Below are 24,826 nucleotides of genomic sequence, written 5' to 3'. Positions count from 1 at the left end.
TTTATTTTTAAAGATTTGTTGCAGACTTTTACGTTCTGACATGTGTTTTGCATAGTTTTAATTGACTTCTGTAAAAATAAAGGCCTTTTGCTCTTTGGTCCTGTTAAGAATTTAGAAGGTATGGCTAAGAAAAATATTGAATTGTTTAAAAAATGATATGATACCATAAAAATCCCAAATATGAACACATAGTTTGTATTTTCCTAAGGGTGACAGATTACGTCAATTTCCTGTTTGTTTAATATTTGTTTTTTCTTTTGAGGCTGCAGCAAAGATCCACTTTAATGCATTAACCTTAATCTCCTCCTGTCATATCTCTACTTATTAATGTACACTTCAGTTTAAATTTCCATATCCTTGTATGTATCAGGACTCACCCAAGCTAAGCAAAATAAAGCATTTGCTTAAAATAGACAATAGAAATATATAGGAAAATTTTGTATTTATTTTTGAGTCTTTTTTTCAGAATTCTTCCCCAAATTCTGAGCATTCTTTTTTCAGTTCATTTCAAACATTTTAATTAGCATTTTATTTAAAGGTGTAACATGTTTTATTAAATGTTCAAAATACAATACAGAAATTAGCATAGAACTGTCATAAACATTAATTGAAAATACAGCTGTTGTTACAGAACAAATACACAATCACTGTCTTGCAAACTATGGGGCCTGCGGCAGTGCGAGCTCATTTTTTGGGTGTGTGCTGGGCTAGTGTATGTCCATTTTCGGCCTGAGACATTACTGCTACCCATTGACTTAGCGGTAAGGTCTCATGCACTACCCGGGCAGTAGGCATGCAGCGCACTTCTACTGCCGTTTACCGCTGGGTGAGCGCCACGTGGTAGAAAATATTTTTCTACTGCGTGTTTTCAGCGTGTGCCAAGGAATGGAAAAAGAGGAGGAGGCATAGCTATAATCTATAAATCCCAATTCACCGTCACAACAACAGCCGAATCCATACTTCCCCAACTTGAAATAGCTTCAGTTAGAATCAACCACGCAACCTTACGTGACCACCTAAACCTTATCTTGTTTTATAGGCCAACAGGAAATTGGCAAGACTGTCAAGCACATTTTATGGAGTTCATATCGAACGCATGTGTCTCCACCCAAAACCTTCTTATAGCAGGAGACATCAACCTTCACCTTCAGGATACTAGCCTAATGGACGTAGGTGAATGCAAGGACTTCCTTCAACTCTGGGAACTCCACTGGCCAAATATGCAACCCACCCACGCCAAAGGTCACACACTAGACATCATTACATACAAATTCTCATCAGATCTTAATCTCGCACTAACAGATACAATATGGACAGCTATACCATGGTCCAATCACTACAAAGCAAACCTCTCCCTTCACTGGCGAACAAAAGACTCTCAACTCAAACAAGAACAGATAACCTACACCACGAGAGGCAAAATACACCCGCTAATGAATGGACAGCACCAACAGAATCACCCCAATTTCTTTATGAATGGGACAACAGATGTAGAATCATATTAGACAATATAGCACCACTTCAAACCAGAACCTCACACAGAAAGAACTCAATATCATGATTTAATGAAGAACTGAAAGAATTAAAAACACAGGTCAGAAGATTAGAACGAGCATGGAATAAAAAAAAAGACAACTCCGCACTTAACGACTGGAAACAATTACAAAGAAAATACAAATACACCATTAGACAAACTAAAAGATCTTACTATAAAACTAAAATTGGACCAGATTTCAAGGATACACACAAACTCTTCCAACTCGTAAACAAATTACTAAACACCACACCAGTTACTTCCAATAACATAGACACCCCATCAGCAAACAATATTGCGAACTACTTCAAAGAGAAAATTATAAAGTTACGATTCATGATACCTATCAACACAAATGACTATGCAAACCTCCTTGAGTGCCTAGATCTAATACCTGGGAAGCATGATCCAGCAGACCGATCATGGACAAACTTTGACACACTCTCGATTGACGACATTTCCCAATTGCTTAGAAAATACACCAAGTCGCAATGAAACTAGACATCTGCCCCAGCAGCCTTATAAGATCTGCCCCTCAACAACTCAAAACAGACCTCACGAGCCACATCAACTACATGCTACAAAATGGCCTCTTCCCAAAGGATAAAGGTAACATTCTACTCACTCCTCTACCTAAAGGTGTAAAGATGCTATTGTCCAGTAGCATCTATCCCGCTGATAACTAAACTTATGGAGGGTGTAGTGACGAAACAACTTACAAACTATCTAAATAAACACTCAATTCTGCACGAATCTCAATCAGGATTCCGATCGAACCATAGTACCGAAACAGTACTAGAGACTCTATTAAATAAATTCAAACAAACAATTGCAACTGGCAACAACATACTCCTCTTACAATTCGACATGTCCAGTGCCTTCGATATGGTCAACCAAGGAATATTACTACATATCTTAGAATACTATGGAGTGGGAAGCAACGTTCTAAACTGGTTTAGAGGATTCCTGACCTCAAGATCATACCAAGTAACATCGAACGGGACTATATCCAACCCATGGATACCCGAATGCGGAGGCCCCCAAGGATCCCCCCTCTCACCAACCCTCTTCAACCTAATGATGATACCCTTAGCCAAGCTACTAGCCAATCAAAACCTCAACCCATACATATATGCATATGATGTTACGATCAACATCCCGTTCAAACATAATCTAAAGGAAATCTCCAACGAGATCAATCAAAGCTTCCAAATAATGCACTCCTGGGCGGATGCATTTCAATTAAAATTCAACACAGAAAAAACACAATACAACACCTCACAACACAATACAAGTAAATTCACCACCATAACCACGCCAAATGTCTCCCTCCCCGTCTCAAATGCACTGAAAATTCTTGGAGTCACCATTGATCAAAATCTCACACTTGAAAATCACGTGAAGAACACAACTAAGAAGATGTTCTACTCCATGTGGAAACTTAAAAGAGTAAAACCTTTCTTCCCAAGATCCATCTTTCGCAACCTAGTACAATCAATGGTACTAAGCCACCTGGACTAATGCAACGCACTCTACATTGGCTGCAAAGAACAGACCATCAAGAAACTTCAAACACTTCAAACTTCAAACACCGCAGCCAGACTCATATTTGGAAAAACAAAACCCCTAAGAAAGAAACTGCACTGGCTCCCACTCAAAGAACGGATCACTTTCAAGATATGCACGATAGTTCATAAAATCATTTATGGAGATGCCCCAACCTACATGCTAGACCACGTTGACCTACCTCCTAGAAATGCTAAAAGATCTGCCTGCACATTTCTCAATCTACACTTCCCCAGCTGTAAAGGACTAAAATACAAACTAAGACATGCAACCAGTTTTTCCTACATGAGCACACAGCTGTGGAATGCACTACCAACAAAATTGAAAATAATTAACGAAATAACTAACTTTCGCAAATCTCTGAAAACTTATCTCTTTGACAAGACTTACCACGAGAATCCATAGCTTAACTACAACACTTCACCACTCCACCTTGATTTTGAATGACGCCTTTCCATAACTGTTTGTTAGTTCCCCTCTGTTTTCGTTGATCTTTTGTAACACCAAATGTATCTTTGACCCTGTAATGGCGATGCCATAACAGACCTTTGTAAGCCACATTGAGCCTGCAAAAAGGTGGGAAAATGTGATGGACGTGTTAAGCCCTTACATACCTTTGTAAAAGAGTCTCATAACTTGTAAGATAAGAGCTATTACATTGATGGATAGATTTGCAAGAAAAGGGTTATGTCAGATTTTTTTGTTTTTGCCAGGTCAAACTGACACTCAGTTGCTTGGCCAAAATCAGATAACAGGTGTAGTGTGCCAATTTCTGAACCTAATTATTTTTCTCAAACTCAATTGGGATTTTCCTCCAACTTAACTGACTTATTTAGCTTAAAGTAAAATGGATAAACTAATGACTTTCTCACCTATTCTAGTGGCCTGTAATGGTGAGTGAAAAACTATTTTTCAAAACTGGAACCTAATACTTACAGACAAGTGAATGTTCAAAAACACTTATGCTACAGTATTTGATGCTAACTGCATAGACGTGGTTAAAAAAAAACTTGTGGGCCACTAAACATTCAAATTTTAAATGGACAAGTTAATGTCCATCCAAAATTGATCTGTTTAGTATAAGAAGGGGTAAGAGTATTTCAGGGGCAGGGCAATATTCAACGATTGGATAAATTTATCAATAATAGTGCTAACTTTAATCAGATTAGTTACCTGTTTAGGTTTAGGCTTGCATATTCAACAGCCCTAACTAAATGGATAGGATCACTGAGTATTGGGCATAAAGTTAAGTAGATAAATCATTCTCATCTTCATGCAGAGAGTGAGTTTTTGAATATTGACTCCAAAGAATTAAGAAACCAAAGCTGTTGTCATTTATGGTAGAGAACACAGTTGTGCTATGTAAGCATAGCCCTTTCCCAGGCATGTCCCAAGGGGTTCATACCTAACACCAGGGTTTATCCTGACTCCCTCTTGCAATGGGGTGAAGGATTAATATTCAGGATTCAAGATGTTGTTTCCTTGAATATGGTGATGATAATAAGCTGTACATAGATGTGGAGTTCCAACACAAAATTTTATTCAAGTATTTTTTTATTGCAAATAATTCGGCACATCCTTGCGGCATCTGTAGTACATAACTAAACTTTTGGTAGTGGAATAGTGTTTCCCTGGAATGCTCCATGGTTTCCTCCTGAATTTTAGGACTGGCCCTTTGGATAACTGGCAATAATAAATTAGTCAGTCCTTGACATAGTACCGTGTGGCCTGGATATGCAAATGTAATCTCGGTCTTGAGGGTACAAAATCTTCTGGGCATTCCATAACTCTAAACTTTCATACATGTAGTTGAGTCCTCTAGAAACCAGGCCCCTCCTATATCCCTTAGGGACCTGTCTATGCTTGGGTCCAGTACACAAATGGCATTCTTTTTCCCCCTAACAAATGAGCGTCCATTTGATCAATTGCAAAAAATATTATTGCAATTCAATATATCATGCACATCAGAAGACTCCAGCTAGTGCAAAACATAGCAATTAGACCTCTCTTCTCTATGAAAAAGTATGATCATGTCTCTCCGTTCTCTATATCTGAGCACTGTGATTGTGTTTAGCACTGCTTTCCTCTATATGCAGATTTTCTCATGCATATTCATTGTGGATATCCTGCAAACGTGACTAGCTGGGTGTGCCTCGAGTACAGGTTTGAGAAGCACTGGATTATAGGACTCACTTTATGATCTTGGGTGTTGCTTACCAGGTCTTTTAATTTGGTTTGCCATTATTTCTTTCCAGCCTTCACTTCCCATTCTTTCCACAGAGTTCTCTTTGCTCCTCTCATTATAATCTTTTGATTGTCCCCTCCAACTTGATGCCACAGGGTACACCTGCTGCAGTGTTCTTCTCTGAAAACATTAGAACAACTTCCCTCTCTACATCAAAACAGAGTTATTTTTAAAGATAGTTAAGTCCTCCTTTAAAGCTTGTCCTTTTCCCCAGGACTTTCCACAGATATAAGTCCACTCCTTCATCTGTTTTTAGTTTGCTGGCACAGAGTTATATGTCTTGCACCCAGTCATCTGTCTCTTCTTATCCCTTATGGTCCTCTTTTGTTTAGATTGTAACCTTGTCTCCTGTTAATTTTCCTGCATTCTTGTCATGTTCGACTCCTGCTTTCATTTCAATTTACATCATACCTTGTCATCCATTTAGATATACAGTATTGATTTACAGAATATCAAATAAATAAAATATCAAATAAACCTGGAACTTGAAATACATTTGGGGCATAAGTATTGTGAAAAAAACATAGGGCCTGATATTCAAAGAATTTATGCTCCTAATTTTGAGAGTTATGCTCAGTGGTGTGCTGGTAAATTTTTAACAACAGGCTCTCTCCCTGGTCCACCTCGGCACCCCCCACCCACCTCTGCACCCCCCCAAAAAAAATTGCAGAGCTGGCTATACCCCGGGGAGGGGGGGGGGGCGGCCAACACATTACTCTCTCCAGGAAAAAAAAAATTAAATTATCCCAGGTTCCAATCTAATTCATATTTAATATGGGATAAAATGCCATAAATAAGTAAATAAATATAAACTTTTAATTTTCAGCACCTGATTCTCAAAGTGGACATATTCCAAACACTATAATGAAAATAAAATTATTTTTTTTCTACCTTTGTTGTCTGGTGACTTTGTTTCTCTGATCATGCTAGTCCAGTTATCTGATTCTGCTGCTCTCTATCTGTTCCCTTGACTCCGTTTCCAGGGCTTCCTTTCCATTTATTTCTTTTCTTTCCTCCTTTCTTCTTCATTTCTGGTCCTCCGCAGACTTGACTGTACAGTGGATCCAGCTTCTGCCTATTTTCTCCATCCATGTGCAGTTTCTCTCCTCACTTCCTTTTCCCTCATCTAATCTCCTTCCTCTATCTTCCCTCCATGTCCAGCATTTCTTCTCTCTCCCTTCCCTCCCCTCCATCCATGTCCAGAATTTCTCTTGCTCTCCCCTCCATCCATGTCCTGAAACTCTCCTCTCTCCCCCTGCCCCCTCTCTATCCATCCATACCCAGCAATTCTCTTTTCTCCCCTGCCCCCCTCTACCCACCCATGCCCAGCAAGTCTCTCCCCTGCCCCCTCTACCCACCCATGCCCAGCAAGTCTCTCCCCTGCCCCCCTCTACCCACCCATGCCCAGCAAGCCTCTCCCCTGCCCCCCTCTACCCACCCATGCTCAGCAAGTCTCTCCCCTGCCCCCCTCTACCCATCCATGCCCAGCAAGTCTCTCCCCTGCCCCCCTCTACCCATCCATGCCCAGCAAGCCTCTCCCCTGCCCCCTCTACCACCCATGCCCAGCAAGTCTCTCCCCTGCCCCCCTCTACCCACCCATGCCCAGCAAGCCTCTCCCCTGCCCCCCTCTTCCCATCCATGCTCAGCAAGTCTCTCCCCTGCCCCCCTCTACCCATCCATGCCCAGCAAGTCTCTCCCCTGCCCCCTCTACCAATCCAGTGATTCTCCTCCCTCCCCTGCCGCTCCGAAGCATGTCCAAAGATTTCCTTCGCTCCCACCCTCCCCTCCCGCTCCCCTCCGTCTTTTTTTAATTACCTCCATCGAAGCGTGCGCCATTTAAAGCCCTGCTGCATGCTGGCCATCTCCAGGCTTCCCCTGCTTGCTTCGGATGATGTTCGTGCCTTAGTCCCGCCTTCATTCTGACGTCATTTCCTTTTTTCGCGAAGGCGGGACTAAGGCACGAACATCATCCGAAGCAAGCAGGGGAATCCTGGAGACTGCCAGCACACAGCAGGGCTTTAAATGGCGTGCGCTTTGACGGAGGTAATTAAAAAAAGACGGATGTGAGCGGGAGGGGAGGGTGGGAGCGAAGGACATGGTTGGATATGCTTCGGAGCGGCAGGGGAGGTAAGCATAGCCTGTGATGGCGCCCTCCTGCCATGCTTACCTCCCGCAATGGAGCCGGCTCGCCCCAACAACAACCGGCTCGCAAGAGCTGTCAAAATTTAACAAGCGGCTCTTGCGAGCCGGTGCGAGCCGGCACCAGCACACCACTGGTTCTGCTCCTAGGTTAGCCTCTTTGAAAATTTGCTAGGGCTGAATGTGACTTGCACAAATTTTAACTCAAAATGTCTCTACACTCTTAAATTTAGGAACATAAAAAATGGGTGGCAACAAGGGCAGATTTAAGATGGGGAAAAGAAGTTAACAGCTTAACTCTGATTTTTAGCACTAGGCTTATGTAAAGAGTCACCAGGTCCTGAAACCATAATATATTTTGAATACTTTTAATATTATATATCATGGTTACCAAGTTTTCCCTCTTAATTGTAGTTCAACACTTAGTGTGTGCACATAAATTCAAAAACTCTCAGTTTCTTTGAAAATTGTGTAATTTTGTTAAACATAAAAATAAAGGTTCTCCTGTAGGTAGGAAGGAAATATAACCAAGGCAAACTGTAATCACAGGGCCCAATATTCAGAATGATTTAGCCAGCTATTGACCGGTTAAATTGCTTGGTCAGGACTAGCTGCTAATATTCAGCGGCACTTAACTGGCTAAGAGCCACTGAATATTGCAGTTAGCACTGAATATAAAGCCAGCTAACTTGGGGGTGTTCTGGGGTGGAGTCAGCACTTGGCCACTTAAGTGCTGATATTCAGCACTTAAGCAGTCAGGATTAGTGCATAAATGGGACCAAATGTCTGTCCTATATTTATGCAGTAACCCATGGCCTCTTAAGTGCTGAATATCGATTTAAGTGGCAATATGTTAGCTGGCTTTAAAATATCCAGATATTTAAAGCTGAAGCACTTAGAGGTCCCGGCTTTGAATATTTAGGAATAACGTGGATTTTGCTCACCAGCGATAGCTGAATACTGACCCCACAGTAAATAATAGATGAAACAATAATACTATGTTAATATAAAAGGAACAATGATGTTACAAATGTAGAGATGCCAAGTTACCTAGGGGCCCTTTTACTAAGGCGCATAGGTGCCTACACGTGTCCAACTTGCACCAAATTGGAATTACCGCCTGGCTACCGCGGGCCCCTAGTTTTGAGCAGAGACTTTTGGGCTAGGCCTGGTTTGGCACTTACATCCCAAAGCAGTGTGGGATTTCTAGTGCCTGATCCTGCCCATTGAAATAACTGCTGCAAGTCCCATAATGCACTAGGATGGGCTGGTCATAAATCCGGTACTATCCCAAAATCACCAGTGTGTAACTAGGTAGCTTGGAATCTCTGTAGATGTTCTTGCAAACAGTACCAATATCAGGTGAGCATACTTAAATTTATTTTAATGAATTATTATAATTTTAAGTAAAAGCTTATTTAATAATATCTCTAACCCAAATTTCTTCTTTTACAGATAATGCTGACAGCAAACCATTAAATGTAAGTTATAATTCTGTAAGCTTAAATTCAAATTTAACTCTGTGTAATAAGTTTTTTTTTAAATAATACAATTCTCTTTTCACAGAAATCTCTCTACAAATCAGCAAGTGAGCTTATTTTCTTTGATATCAATATATGAATGATATAAAGCTTATTATTTGAATAACAATTTTCTTTGCAGCTCAAGTTTCTCAGGAAAAATGTTTTCTCCAAAATTGGTGAAAATCAACTATAAGGGGCCCTTTTACTAAGTCAGAGTAAAAAGTGTCCTGTGCTAGTTTTGGCGTGTGAAATTGGCACACACTGAGAAAAAGGCCTTTACTTAAAATGGCAGAGAAGTTAGCATAGGAGCTTGTCAAATACAAGTTTTCTTCAGTAACAGAATAAAACAGCAGTATCAAACTGTTGTAATGTTGTGTGAGAGGTACTATGAGAGCAGTTTCATACTGCTGTTTATTCTGTTACTGAAAAAGTCTTTGTGTTAGATACTGGGATTTGCTGTATTTTTGTGCCCCGGGTGCAGCCTGAGAGTGAAATGTGGCCATGTCGGGTTTGTAATAACGAATTACATCTTTCAAAGGCCCTGTTTATCTGTGGCAACACTGTTCTTTTTCTTCTGGAATTCCATATTACCAAGCCTCTGTGGTTTTCTTCTGCAGTTTTACAGGCAAGTTGTAATTTTTCCTGTTGTTTCCTGACCCAGTCATCCAGGTCTTCCATGGTATTTTAAGAGGTCTTGAAGTGCAAATCCCAGGGTGAAGAATGGTGAATTACCAGTTGCTGTGTGGATGTAACTATTATATGCGAATGTCAGTTCTGTATGATGTTCAGACCCTTTCCCTTTCTTTTCAATGACAGGGTTTTTAACATTACATGCATGTTTGATTAAAGCATTTGTACTTCTCATTACCCTATGGTTGGTAATGTGGTTTGTTTTTTTGTCATATTATAAAGTTTATGTAACGAGACTTCCGGTGATGCGGTGAGCCGAGCGGCAGCAGCTGAACTTGGCTCCGAGGCCCCCCGCGCACACAGATGAGAAATTAACACGAAACAACCACCACAAACATTAGTGAACAGCGTACACTTTATGGAAAAGTATTTACAAAAATCGCCTTCCGAGATGGCACAGAAATCAGCGCGGAAAGAGAAGAGCAAGGTAGGGGGTGGAGAACCTAAGATGGCGGAAGTGGTAGCGTCGCCAGCCCCTGCCTTTACAGACGAGCAATTGGAGCAATTAACAGCAGCAGTAATTAAAGCTATGGATCCGCGTTGGAATGCGCTTTCCCAGCAACTAGAGACTTTTCAAACGGGCCTAGATGGGCTGGGAATCAGAACAGGGGACCTAGAAGCGAGAGTTTCGACGCTTGAGGATGAAGCTCACTCGCAGGCCCCAGATATAGAACACCTTAAAAAGCAGGTGGCAGCGCAAGCCCTGAAACTGGAAGACCTGAAAAATCGTTCCAGGAGGAACAACATAAGAATTGTGGGCATCCCGGAGCAAGTACCGGAGCAGAATCTGGAAGTTTGGCTTGAGGCCTGGCTGGCAAAGGAGTTAGTGCTAACGGACTTCAGGGGCCCGCTGGTAGTAGAAAGGGCGCACCGCGTGGGCCGCAAAGCTGATGCAAAAAACTGCCCCAAGGTGACAGTGGCGAAAGTGCTTAATTTCAGGCACAAAGTAGAAATTATGAGACGTTTTCGCTTAAGGAGAGAGGAATTAAAGTATGATGGTCACAAAATTCTGATTTTTCAGGACTACTCTCAATCTGTTCAGGAACAGCGGAGGGGATTTCACCCACTGTGCTCTTGGTTAATAAAAAAGGACATGAAATTTGCATTGATGTACCCAGCACGATTAAAAGTACTGTTCCAGGAGAAATGGGTGAAGTTCACTCCTTCCTTGCAGACAAAGGACTAGTAGTGGAAGGCTGAACAGATGTATGTTTGCTATGGTGAGCTGTCATGTTACATATTAAGGTTATATCTTAAAGATGGTGGATTGTTAAAATGTGATGTTAAAATGAGCGCTGGGGAGCGGGGGCCTCTCGCCTCTAAAGGGAGACACATTTTGCGAGCAATCTCGCAGAATGATTGGGGTGAAAGGAGAGGGTAAAGGGAAGGGGGGGAGGGAGGCTTAGGGAAAGGGAGGGACAGAAAGAGGCAATGAGGAGGATACTGGGGGATGGAAATGGACCAACAGAACGAGGCACATTCACCTTATCCAAAATGCTACGGTGGGCATTAGATAACAATGGGACACTTCAAACTACATTTACCTGGGAGGAGGCTGGGTCCCCAGGGAGAAGTATTAAGGAAAGGAAGGGGTCTTGGGACACGTTGTAATATCACATGGCACAAGTTAAAAAAAACACGTTTTGTGTCCTGGAACGTGGGAGGGATAATATCACCAGTAAAGCGGGCACAAATACTTGCGGCTTTATGCCGCCATGGGACGGATATAGCATGCATACAAGAAACTCGCCTCTCAGAGACAGAGCATGCAAAGTTAAAATGGTCATGGGTGGGAGAGGTTTTCTCAGCCTCGACAGATGGGCGGAGAAGAGGGGTAGCGATACTGATCAGGAGGAGTGTGGCTGCCAAGGCGGAATTAGTTTCCTGAGACACACAGGGTCGTTATGTGTTAGTGAAGTTATGGTTGCAGGGGAAGGAAATAGCGTTGTTAGGTGTATATGGCCAAATGTATATGACCCGACCTTCTATCAAACATTAATACGGCAGTGTGCCACTCTCAACTGTCCGTTAATAGTAATGGGTGATTTAAATCTTGTAGCAGACCCAGAACAAGACTGCTCGACACCTAAAGGGGCAATGCAGGGAGGACATAGAGCAAAGGCATTGCAAATGTTTATGCGCACACTGGGTGTGCTGGATACCTGGAGAGTGATGCACTCAGGTGAAAAGGATTTCACCCACCTATCACTTGCGCATGGGACCCTTTCTAGAATTGATTATATCATGGTGAGCAGAGAGCTATTCCCGGAAGTAATACAAGCAGAGGTAGGTCCTGAAAAGATATCAGATCATAGTCTAGTGTGGGTGGATGTGGAGGCCCCCAGCTATTATCAAACTGGCAGGGGATGGAGGTTCCCAGGGTACCTATATAAGAACAAAGACTTCTCCTAATTTATTAAACAAAAATGGGGAGATTATACAAAATGTAATAAACAGCATATAGATAACCCTGGCCTGTATTGGATGACAGCAAAAGCTGTTCTGAGAGGAGATTTGATAGCATATGTGACAATGAGGAATAAAAAGATAGCTAGGGCCATCGTGCATCTGGAAATGCAGTTAAACAGGGCAAAGAGGCAATATAGTAACATAGTAGATGACGGCAGAAAAAGACCTGCATGGTCCATCTAGTCTGCCCAAGATAAACTCATATCTTGAATTTGTACCTGTCTTTTTCAGGGCACAGACCGTATAAGTCTGCCCAGCAGTATTTCCCGCCTCCCAACCACCAGTCCCGTCTCCCATCACCGGCTCTGGTACAGACCGTATAAGTCTGCCCTCCCCTATCCTCGCCTCCCAACCACCAACCCCTCTTCCCCCCACCTGCTCCGCCACCCAATTTCAGCTAAGCTTCTGAGGATCCATTCCTGCTGCACAGGATGAATGGATCCTCAGAAGCTTAGCTGAATATGTGAGCAACCCAAACAAGGTAACTTGGGAAAGGCTTAAAACAACACAAGTAGCTCTTAATTCACACATACATGAGAAAACCATGAGAGCGATGTTCTATCACAAATATAGGCTACAAAGGTATGGCAATAAAACAGGCCCCCTCCTGGCGAAGCTGGTGACGAACTGGAAGCCCCATAGGGTGGTCACAGCGGTGAAAGATAGTCAGGGGGTGCTGAGGACTAAAAGTGAGGATATCAGGTGAATATTCATGCAATATTACTCCCAGCTATATCAGAAACAGGAAAGGCCCAGAGAGACTTCCTTGGGTACTTATTTGAATGGCCTGGGCACCCCTCGCTTGCTGGACCAGGAGATTAGGCAGCTGAATGAACCTATACAAGGGCAGGAACTCCAAGAAATAGTCCGAGGACTGGCGCTGTTTTCTTCACCGGGCCCCGATGGGTTTTCAGGGGAGTTCTACAAACTGTTACTAGAGACCTCTTTGGGCACCCTGGGAGCCTATTATGATGACGTGGTGCAGAATAGAAGGTTCCCCCATTATGCAAACACAGTGTTAATCACACTGCTGCTGAAGCCGGGTAAACCGGAAGATCGGGCAGACGCCTATCGACCAATATCATTGCTTAATGTAGATAATAAAATTTTGGCGAAGATACTGGCCAATAGGTTAGCCCAGATACTGCCAAGGCTGATAGGGGAAGAACAGACAGGATTCGTGTGACAAAGGCAAGCAGGAGGGAATGTTCGTAAACTACTTTTAGCAATGGCCCCTAGTAAAAGTGATAATGTCCCAGCACTACTCCTGAGCCTCGATGCGGAGAAAGCATTTGATAAAGTGGACTGGGAGTTTATGTTTGACACATGGGATTCCAAGGATGGTTCTATGACGCCATCAATGCTTTATATACAGGACCAACAGCTGAGATCCTTATCAATGGGGTGAAAAGTGAAAATTTCCAGATCAACACAGAGACACACCAGGGATGCCCTCTATCGCCCCTATTATTCATAATATCACTAGAACCACTACTCAGAGCAATAAAATTGGAAAGGGAGATACAAGGGGCAAGGATAGGAGCTCATGACATAAAAGTATTAGCTTTTGCTGATGACGTGCTGATTTTGACTACTAACCCAGATAGGTCACTCCCTATACTGTTACAAACAATCGAGGGATATAGTTTGCTTTCGGGATTTACTCTGAATCTCAAAAAATCAACAGCCATGATGGTGCAAGGGGAAGGGACCCAATGGCAACAAAAACTTAAGGTGAATTGGGCGGAAAGAGAGTTCAGATACCTGGGGGTCTGCATACCAAAGGATTTAACACATTTGTGTAACCTAAATGTTTCCAAGCTGTTAGGGGATACTTGTACAAGACTGCAATTGTGGCATGCCTACCCACTGTCACTGATGGGACGCATTGCTATAATAAACATGATGATTATGCCTAGGTGGTTTATGTATTCCAGGTGCTCCCGCTATTCCTCACACCCACAGATGAAAAAATACTGAATCGAGCCATCCAAAGATTTCTCTGGGGGGGGGGGGGAAGTGGGCCAGGATACCTTTGTGGATCTTACAAACCCCAGTGGAATATGGAGGTCTGGGGCTCCTGAGCATACGACACTTAACAGTGGCAAGTGGCATGCGCCACATAACTGGCTGGCTTAGAGGAAACAGCTTTTTCTCGGCCACAGAACTAGAGACATCAGTGCTACAAAATGTGCATCCTGGATACTTGCTATATGCACCAACATCAATCACCCGAAATGAGTTTGAGGCCACAGGAATCTTTACAACTGCGAGGGTGGTTTGGAGATGGGTCTGCAGACTACATCATTTTTAAGCAAAAACGACACCGTATTTGCCCATATGTGGGAATCCTGATTTTCAACCAGGGCAGCTACACAGCGCCTACCAGAGGTGGAAACGACAAGGTCTGACGATACAGGTGCTGACAGAGGAAGGGAGAATCAAACCCTTTGGTGAGCTGCAGAAAAGTTTTCAGCTAATTCCATCAGACATTTTTTACTATTATCAGCTGAAACACTACATATCTAGCTTGCCCTGGGACTCTCTAACTGAAGACGTGCAGGAGGAGCTGGCGGAAGCATTTTCCATCAGAGCCCAGCAGAAGGTACCACTCACATTCCACCTTAGACATATAAAAGATATCAGCTCAGAGCTAGACACTGGGAAACTGGCAGGAATGTGGAGTGAGGAGCTGAATGTGACAATAACAGCTGAAACAATAAGAGAGCACATTCTGGGACTGCGGAAGATAACCCACCTGTCAAGACATTGGGAGATGCAATACAAGGTGGCACTTAGAGCCCATATACCACCAAGGCGGGCCTTTTACATGGGCTGTCACCGGATGGGGCATGTCTGAAATGTGGAGCAGAGGGAGCTACCCTTGGACATATGTTTTGGACATGCCCAAGGACTCGCACCTTCTGGGACAGACTCTTGAAATGGATTTCAAGCATTTGGCATACGGATTGGCAACCAAAACCGGAGATGATATTTGGAAAGTTGTAAGTGAGTGGCCCAATCCCGTTGGGCATGCGAGAATTCGCGTTGCGGGCTATAATCATGGCCAAGCAAGGTATATTAACGGCTTGGTTGTCTCCAAAACCCCCTCTATACCAATCTTGGAGGGGGGAAATGATACAACTCATGAGACTGGAAAGAATGGAAGTAAAACAACAACTCCCCGCCAGAGAGCTGTGCTTCCAACGTCGGTGGGGCCCATTCATGGACACTTTGACACCCAGGGCCCAAGGACACTTATTGAACATGTAAAAGAATAGAAAGGACATGGTTAATACAGTCATTAAAGTGAACTGCCTCTAAGGGGAAGGGAGGGTTTTTTTTTGGGGGGGGGGAAGGGGGGAGGAGGGGGAAGGGTAGAATTAGGGAAAGGGGGGGGATGGAAGCAAAGGGGGGTTAGTTATCTGAAGAGTTTAGTTGTTAATAGAGGTGAAGTGTATACGATTTGAGTTTTCTTTGGCAATGTTGATATGCGTCCTGTATAATGAAAAAGTTAATAAAATCATTTAAACATAACAAAGTTTATGTAACTGCTTGATCACATAATTCAAAGGTTCTACCTTCATCTGAATATATTCTGGTGGGACAACCATAGTGGATAATTCTTCACTGTGGTTTAGGCAGTAGTTCTAGCTGATTGATTCCAAGTAGGGACAGCTAGAGTAAAATGGGTGAATATGTCTGTCATAATTAACACTTTCTTCATTTAACATAGTAAGTGATGGCAGACTCACCTATTCGGAAAGGCATATCCGACTGACCCAACTTAAATGACTCAACACTTCACTATCAAAGATCGTATTGGACGTTAACAAACCCTTATACCTCAAACTCAACTTGATTGAATCTTATCTTCCCTATCCCACTACAACATTTTGTACTTGTCCCATACCGGACTTGGTGAATGCCTTCACGGTATTATGTAAGCCACATTGAGCCTGCAAATATGTGGGAAATGTGGGATACAAATATAACAAATAATAATAAAGACCTGTACGGTCCATCCAGTCTGCCCAATAAGATAAGCTCATTTTACTTGATATTCAATACTTTATATATATACCAGTTTGATTTGTCCTTGCCATTCTCAGGGCACAGACCATATAAGTCTGCCCAACACTGTTCTTGTATTAAAAGTTCTGAAGCTAACGTTGAAGCCCCTTAAAATTTATACTCAAGCCCATCCCTATCTATTTAGTCATGATCAGGGTGTAGACCATAGAAGTCTGCCCAGTACCGGTTTCGCTTCCCAATTACCAGCGTCGCCACCCAATCTCCACTAAGATTCCATGGATCCATTCCTTCTAAACAGGATTCCTTTGTGTTTATCCCACATACGTTTGAATTCCATTACCGTTTTCATCTCCACCACCTCCCACGGGAGGGCATTCCACATATCCACCACCCTCTCCATGAAAAAAAATGCTTCCTGACATTACTCCTAAATCTGCCCCCCTTCAACCTCAATTCATGTCCTCTAGTTCTACCACCTTCACGTCTCCAGAAAAGGTTTGTTTGCGGATTAATACCTTGCAAATATTTGAACATCTGTATCGTCACCCCTGTTTCTCCTTTCCTCCAAAGTATACATGTTCAGGTCGGTGAGTGTCTCCTCGCATGGTTTACAGTGTAAATCCCATACCATTTTCGTAGCTTTTCTTTGCACTGCTTCCAGTCTTTTTACATCCATTTCATTGTAGCCAGGTTCTAATGCAAAGTAATCTTATACTAATAGTTTCAAAGGAAAATTTTCAAAGGAGTAGCCTAGTGGTTAGTGCAGTGGACTTTGATCCTGGGGAACTGAGTTCGATTCCCACTGCAGCTCCTTGTGACTCTGGGCAAGTTAATTAAACCCTCCATTGCCCCTAGTACAAAATAAGTACCTGAATATATGTAAACTGCTTTGAATGTAGTTGCAAAAACCTCAGAAAGGCGGTATATCAAGTCCCATTTTCCCTTTCCTTCTTTAGGCATACGATCTTTTCTAGTGCACAACTTTTGCAGGTTTTTATCCAAGCACATCTTGAATCATATTCACCTAGTAATAACTTCTTCTGGTGCTTTTTAGTGTGTTTTCAGACCCACTTTGCCATCTCTAGGTTCATTACTCTCTTAGCATAGATAATTGATTTTCACCAACCAGTTTTGTTGTCCCCATAATTTCTTTTGTTGTCTAGATCAGTTTCCTAAGTTAGGTGCTTAATTTGATTGCTATAATAATTTCCTGTAGAGCTTCATCTTGCTGTTGCAACTTCTCAAGATACTTTCAGGAATAATCAGGAACAACAGACTGTACTGAAATCTGCCCAGCTTTTACTTTAGCTAAAGTTATTTTAAGGTTTTATTTTTCTTGTTTCCACAGATAATTTCATATTGCATTACTCAGATTCTTCTTCTGAAACAATTTCATCTTCTAAAGAAGAGGGTATTCTGGACAGAACATCTGCATTGGCATTGTTACATCTAGGTTTATAAGAGATTTAACAATTTAACTCAGATAATTGAGCTATCCAGCATTGTATTATGACACCAACATTAACTGTTTCCAAGTTCGCAACAGATTATGATCAGTTCTTACAGTGAACTTGCGGTACATCAAATATTCCTTGAACTTCTCTATGGTGACCCACTTGAGAGCAAGAATTTCTAATTCAAATGTACTATAATTTTGTTCATTACATTTTGACAGTCTTAATCCACAACTAGCATAAACAATAACATCCTTTTGCCCATTTTGAATTGGGCTTAAAATAGCACCAAATATAGTGCAACTGAAACCTGTTTTTTCGGTTTCACCTGAAATTGAAACCATGCTGTGAATTTCAGTCCCAGATTCAGTCAAAATCAAAACCAGCCCAGTGCCCAAATGAAAAGAGCCCCCACTCTCACCCTCCCTCCTCCACCATTGCACCCCCAAACCAAAGAAGCTCCCACTTCTTCCCTCTCTTTTTCCCTCTCCCCCCCCCCCCAGACCGAAGAAGCCCCCTTCCTGGAACAACCCTTTGGGTCCTCTTGGTCTTACCTTACCATTCCGGTGGTCTAGCAGCTAGTTGAGGCAGGAACAATCTCCATTTTCTCCTGCCCATGCCAGCTCCAATCTCAAAATGACTGCTGCAACCTCCAGTGGCAGTCTGTTCCACGTCATCACCCTTGAAAGCCATTCCTGGTAAAGGAAGATCTCTTACATCATCTGTAGAGACCGGAGCAAAGAATTCATTCAGTCCCTCTGCTATGGCCTTGTTCTCCCTAAGTGCTGCTTTGCTCCTTCATGATCTAACGGTCCCACAGATTCCCTCACAGGCTTTTTGCTTCTGATGTACCTGAAAAAGTTGTTACTGTGAGTTTTTGTCTTTGTGGCAAGATTCTCTTCATGTTCTCTTTTAGCCTTCTTTATCAATTTAACTTGCCAATGCTATGTTGCCTCTTATTTTCTTCATTTAGGTTTTTTCCTATCCTTTCAGCCTCTTTCATTTCACCTTTTAACCATATTGGCTGTTGTTTGCTCTTCTTTCCACCTTTGTAAATACGTGGAATGCATCTGGTCTGGGCTTCCAACATGGGATTTTTAAACAAAATCAATGTCTGATTTAAAGTCCGTACCTTTTCAGCCAATACTTTTAGCTTCTTTTACATAGTAACATAGTAAGTAACAGCAGATAAAGACCTGACTGGTCCATCCAGTCTGTCCAACAGTCACATTCATTATGAATTCATGATTAAATCCTTCTTGCCATTTGTGAGACACAGACCTTAAAAGTCTGCCCAGCACTGTCCTCATGTTCCAAATTACTGGAGTTCTTGTTGAAGCTTTCTCTAGCCCATCCTAGAAACAATTCACCTCAAAATTTAGAATTTCAAAATCTGAATCCTGTCCATGATGCCAAAAATGTACCAGGTGCTGAAAAACTGTAATATACTTTTAACACAGGATGTTATGTATAATGGTTACCAAGGGTCCAATATATAGCCTGCTGGCGTTAAACCTGGAACTTCAATGCCAGGCCATGTCTGGACTTCAGCATTGATTTTCTAGGTTTGTGGAACTGACATACACATAGGGGGTTAAGTGTGATATTCAGCACTTAACTGGCTATGGTTTACTGCATAAAGATAAGACTGACTTTTTATGTGGTCCTGTTTATGTGGTTAACCTGGTCAGTTAAGTTCTGAATATCAGCACTTAACTAAGTGCTGACTCTGCCCCTGAAATGCCCCCCAAATAGCTGGTTTTCAGTTCAGTGCTAACTAGTTATTTTCAGTAGCACCAACCAGTTAAGTGCTGCTGAAAATTAGCGGGCAGTCCCGAACGGGCAATTTAACTGGCCAGGAGCTGTTTCTAGTTGGTCAAATTGCGTTGAATATTGACCCGCACTTTTCCACACTTAATTATAATTCAACATTTAGTAGGTCCACATAAATTCAAAAACTCTGTTGTAATTTTTATTAAGCATAATAATAAAGGTTCTCCTGTAGGTAAGGAAGAAAGACAACTGAGTCAAATTGTAATAACAGTAAATAATAGATGGAACAATAGTACTCTGATAATATAAGATGAATAATTATGTTACAGACGTTCTTTCAAAACGCTAGTACTAATATCAGGTGAGTATACTTAAATATATATTAAAGTATTATTAGAACTTTAAGAAAGAAGCTTCTTTATCTGGTAAACCAAATTTCTTCTTTAACAGGTAATGCTAACAGCAAACCACTCAATGTATTATCATTTTGTGATCTTAAATTCAAAGTTAATCCTGTAAAATATGTATTTACAGTTAAAATTTTCTTTTCACAGACACCTCTCTACGGAAGAGCAGGTAAGCTTATTTTCTTTGATATCAATATATGAATAATATAAAACTGATTATTTGAATAACAATTTAAAATATTTTCTTTACAGCTCAAGTTTCTCAGGTGAAAATGTTTTCTCTAAAAGTGTACTGGTGAAAATCTATTATAAGTGCCCTTATATTAAAAGGGTGTGGTTTCTCTTTTATAAAAACAGTTGCTTATGTAAACTCCCCCCACCTCTTCTTTTGTCTGCAAAATGCTCCTCCTATAAGTTGCAGCTCTGGATTCAGGATACCTACTACTCTGTCTCAAAAACACTTAGGGGCCCTTTTACTAAAGGGTTGCCGCATGGCAACCCTGAACTTCTGCTGGCCCAACGCAGGTGCTGGCAGTAGTTCTGCCCCCAGTGTACACCATGTACGGTGCTAGCGGAAATATTTTTAAAATATTTCCACAGGGGGGTTACCGCCGGTTTAGCGCGAGAGCCCTCCGTGTCTCCCCCCTCCCCCAGAATGGCTGCATGACAAGTGTGAACTTATTGTACAGCCATTTCATTTTTGTCTATTTTCATCACTGCTGTTAAAAAGGCCCTGGAGCGCTACAAAAACAGCCACCACTGCTAGCACAGGGCCCCTTTTACCACAGCTTAGTAAATGGGACCCTTAATAAAAGACATTGTGGTGCTCATTTTTAAAGCATGTAGATGTACAAAGTTAAATAGTAACCTACGTAACTTTGTAAGTTTATGTGCTTTTAAATTGAGCCTCCACATCTCCTTTGTATATGCAGTTCTGTTGTGTTCCTTGCTCACAGGTCACCATTTATCACTGTTTATTTAAGGTTTAAAATAAAAATATCAGCATGGATTTCCTTCCTAATTTTATATTAGTTGACTAACTTTTATTGCTGAGTCCCCTGGCCCTGACTATTTATTCTCAAGTAAGTTCTGAAATTGGAAGATGAATTACCATTGGAGCTTCCATTCTCAATCGGAACAATTCAGGCAAACTATGTAGTGTCTCTTTCTCTCTGTTTAACTGACAGAACAAGATTCACAGGATTTATTCTCAGACCCTATTTGTTTTTAAAGGCAGTTCACTTTTTTGTAACCATGCAGAATTCAGCTTCTGAAATTTATTTCTGACACTTCAGTGTATATTTAATAGAAAGGAATTGTCCTTTTACTCCTTTAATAGAATCAGTCAAAAATTAGCCGTGCTTCTTTTTAGATCAAAATAATCTGCTGTTATATTTTTTTCTATATTTATGGCAAAGCAGTTTGTGTCTAGCAGTCTTAACTGCTTTGTTATCAGTCTCACCTCTCTTAATTGAAGGTGATAGACTCAGTGAGAAAATCTTTTTCCACTCTAAATTGTCACTCTCACCCTTTAAAATGAAAAATATTTCCCTTTTTTCAAACATCTATATCATAGCAAGATTAATGTTATCTCTCTCCCCCTTCTTAGTCACATATAATTCTCAGCATAGGTGATCAATGACTCATACATTTGGGGAGGGTAAAGAGGAGCGGGACTGGGTGGGGCTAGGTGAAGGGATGGGATGGGGTGGAGAGGGGTAAAACCCATATCAGAAGTAAATGGACAGTGGGTCACTTTTGAACACAACAGGGAAGTACCCCTCCCATTGTGTTCCTGTGGTGCCCTTCGTAATATCTCTATTACTGATGGTAATATGCATATTTAATACACTCAAGGGAATTATGTGTCAAAAAAAATCAAAACAGTACAACATATTAAATAGAACAATATTGCAGTATTTTGGAAATATATGCAGGTCCATTAACACTTGGCTCCCAATCAACTCTAGCCCCCCAGTCCAGCCTCTTCCTGTGGTGTAGCTACGTGGGGCCTGAAGGGGCCTGGGCCCCCTCAGATTTGGCCCTGGACCCCTCCCCTGGTGTCGCCAACCCTCCCCCGTCGCCATCGCCGTCGAGTACCTGTGCTGGCAGGGGTCCCCAATCTCCGCCAGCCGAAGTTCTGTGTCTTCAGCCCATCTCTGGGCCAGCGCGTTGCTGCAGCCTGCAGCAGCTGATCTGATTCTGCAAGCGGGAAGTCGATTCTCTTTGCGTGGTATGAATCATCCTGACATCCTGCATGTAGGAACGTGCAGGACGATTCATACCACGCAAAGAGAATCAGCTTCCCGCTTGCAGAATCAGATCAGCTGCTGCAGCAGTCTGCAGCAACGCGCCGACCCAGAGACGGGCTGAAGAGTCTTCAGTGAAGACACAGAACTTCAGCTGGCGGGGATTGGGGACCCCCGCCAGCACAGGTACTCGACGGCGACGGGGGAGGGTTAGCAACGCCGGGGGAGGGTTCAAAGATGGCATCGGCGGGGGGGGGGGGTCAAAAATGGTGGCACGGGGGGGGGGGGAATGTGCCCCCTCACCTTGGGCTCTAGCCCCCCTCCCGCCGAAGTCTGGCTACGCCCCTGGTTGGCCATGTTAATTGTGATGTTCAGCAGCACTGTAACAGAAATCCTGTGGTTACTGGCAATCATAACATGATTTGCCTGTTTTTTGATAGATTGCAAAATGACCATCAGGCTTCAGGTCTGCTGGCTTTTAGTTTATTGTTGAGCTACCAAACATGTTTAGAATATGCATAATGGGCTAGATTCTATATATGACACCTAAAAATTCCGCACAGAAAACAAATACGCCTAGGCGTATTCTCTAAAGCACGCCTAAGTTTTATAGAATAGGCTTAAATTTCCATGTGGTATATAGAATATGCCAAGCACCTCTCCACGTGACCAAATTTAGTCATTTATGCCATGTTTTACTCGGCGTAAATCCCAACACCTAAATTAGATGCAGAGTGGGTGTATTCTATAACAGCATACATAGATTTTAGAAACAACCATGCCCTGACCTGAGGAAGGAAGATTTGAACTCTGAAAGTTAAAGAATATATTTTGTCCAAAGAAGAGGTATCACCTTATTTCATATTTTAACCTGCAGATGATATCACCAATTACCGCCCTGTGGCCTCTATCCCTCTATTGACCAAACTACTGGAAAACAGAGTAACCTCCCAACTCAACAAATTCATACAAAAATTCTCCATCCTTCATGAGTCACAGTCGGGCTTTCGACCTGCCCACAGCACAGAAACAGTATTACCCACCTTAATTTCCAAATTCAAAAATGAAATATCATTTGGAAACAACATCCTCCTGCAATTTGACTTGTCTAGCGCATTTGACATGGTGAATCATGATATCCTTACAAAGCTACTTGACAAACTTGGAATCGGTGGAAACATCATCAAATGGATAAAAGGTTTCATCACCTCAAGATCCTATCGAGTCAAATCAACCACATCTATCTCCTCTCCTTGGTCATCAGAATGCGGGGTGCCCCAGGGTTCACCTCTTTTCCCGATCCTCTTTAACCTCATGATGATCCCTCTAGCCAAATCCCTTTCTAAATTTGGACTCAATCCCTTCATTTATGCAGATGATGTTACCATTTTTATCCCCTTCAAATCCAACATAGCAGAAATCTTCGATAAAATAGTTAAGGGAATGAACATCTTAGCCTCTTGGGCCAATGCTTTCAAGATGAAATTGAATAAGGAGAAGACACAATGCCTAATCCTCACATCCCAGTACTCTACTCTCACTCTGACTACACTCAACACCTCTGATGTCACCATCCCCATATCAGACAACCTAAAGATACTAGGAGTAGTGCTAGACAAACACCTAACCATGGAAAATCATGCAAAAGCTACAACAAAGAAAATGTTCAACATGATGTGGATAGTGAAGCGTGTGAAACCCTATCTTCCCCTAAAAACCTTCTGCAATTTGGTCCAATGCACTGTACTTACCCATGTTGACTATTGTAATAGTATTTTTATTGGATGCAAGGCCCAAGTCCTGAAAAAACTCCAAACTGCCCAAAACACGGCAGCCAGACTTATTTTTGGTAAGTCGCGGTTTGAGAGCGCAACACCTCTCCGTTTAAAACTTTATTGGCTTCCTATTATGGAACAAATAAATTTCAAAGTCCACACGATGATTCACAAGATTATCTATGAAGACTCCCCAACTTACATGTACAATCTGATTGACCTTCCTACCAGGAATTGCTCTAGTTCTTCTCAAACTTATCAAAACTTACACCTTCCCAACTGTAAAGGAATCAAATACAAAACATATTATGCATCCAATTTCTCTGTTATAGGCAGCAAGCTCTGGAACATCCTACCAAGATCGATTTGTATAGTCAATAACCATCTACCCTTCCGGAAGCTACTTAAAACTCACCTTTTCAAGCAAGCCTACACATATGACTTGACTTAAATTAGAAATCCATCTGCGATACCTGGATCTGACTACTTGGCAGAACTTAAATATGCTTTTTCCTTATGAATTCATCCCTCTCCGAACCATTATTATACATTCTTTATTCACAATACTTTACCCAACTTACACCCTCTTCCGTTCCCTACCTCTTCCACCTTCCTCCCTTATCCTTTCTTAGTCCACCTTTTTATATACTACTAGTAAAAAAGGCCCGTTTCTGAACACAATGAAATGGGCGCTAGCAAGGTTTTCCCCCAGGTCGCCGCCGCTCCCCCCTCCACCCCCCGAAGTCATCACTGCTCCCCCCGAGGTGATCCAACAGCCCCCCCAAACTGCCTCGTGCATATTTCACACACCTTCCCATTATCTCCCTCCCTCCCAGTATCTCTCTCCCTCCCTCCGAGTGTCAGGGTCCCCCTCCCACTACCAGGATCCTCCCTCCATCCCTCCCTCCCACCCACCCAGTTCCAGGATTCCCCCTCGCTCACAGTTCCAGGATTGTCGTAGCCTCCC

The 24,826-nt window shown here is 42.3% G+C and overlaps 1 protein-coding gene across 2 annotated transcripts in view; it reads left to right on the top strand.

The window, feature by feature from the left end:
* Positions 1-24,826, top strand: part of B4GALNT3 (beta-1,4-N-acetyl-galactosaminyltransferase 3) — a 378,744-nt gene that overhangs the window by 188,155 nt on the left and 165,763 nt on the right. For both annotated transcript variants that reach the window (XM_030214008.1, XM_030214009.1), the window contains exons 3-4: positions 8,940-8,965; positions 19,983-20,004. In XM_030214008.1, coding sequence (XP_030069868.1) covers positions 8,940-8,965; positions 19,983-20,004 — 48 coding nt within the window. The remainder of the gene's footprint in view (positions 1-8,939; positions 8,966-19,982; positions 20,005-24,826) is intronic.

The sequence above is a fragment of the Microcaecilia unicolor genome, chromosome 9 (genome assembly GCF_901765095.1).
Source record: "Microcaecilia unicolor chromosome 9, aMicUni1.1, whole genome shotgun sequence".
NCBI lineage: Eukaryota > Metazoa > Chordata > Amphibia > Gymnophiona > Siphonopidae > Microcaecilia > Microcaecilia unicolor.
This window is presented reverse-complemented; position numbering and strand designations above follow the sequence as displayed.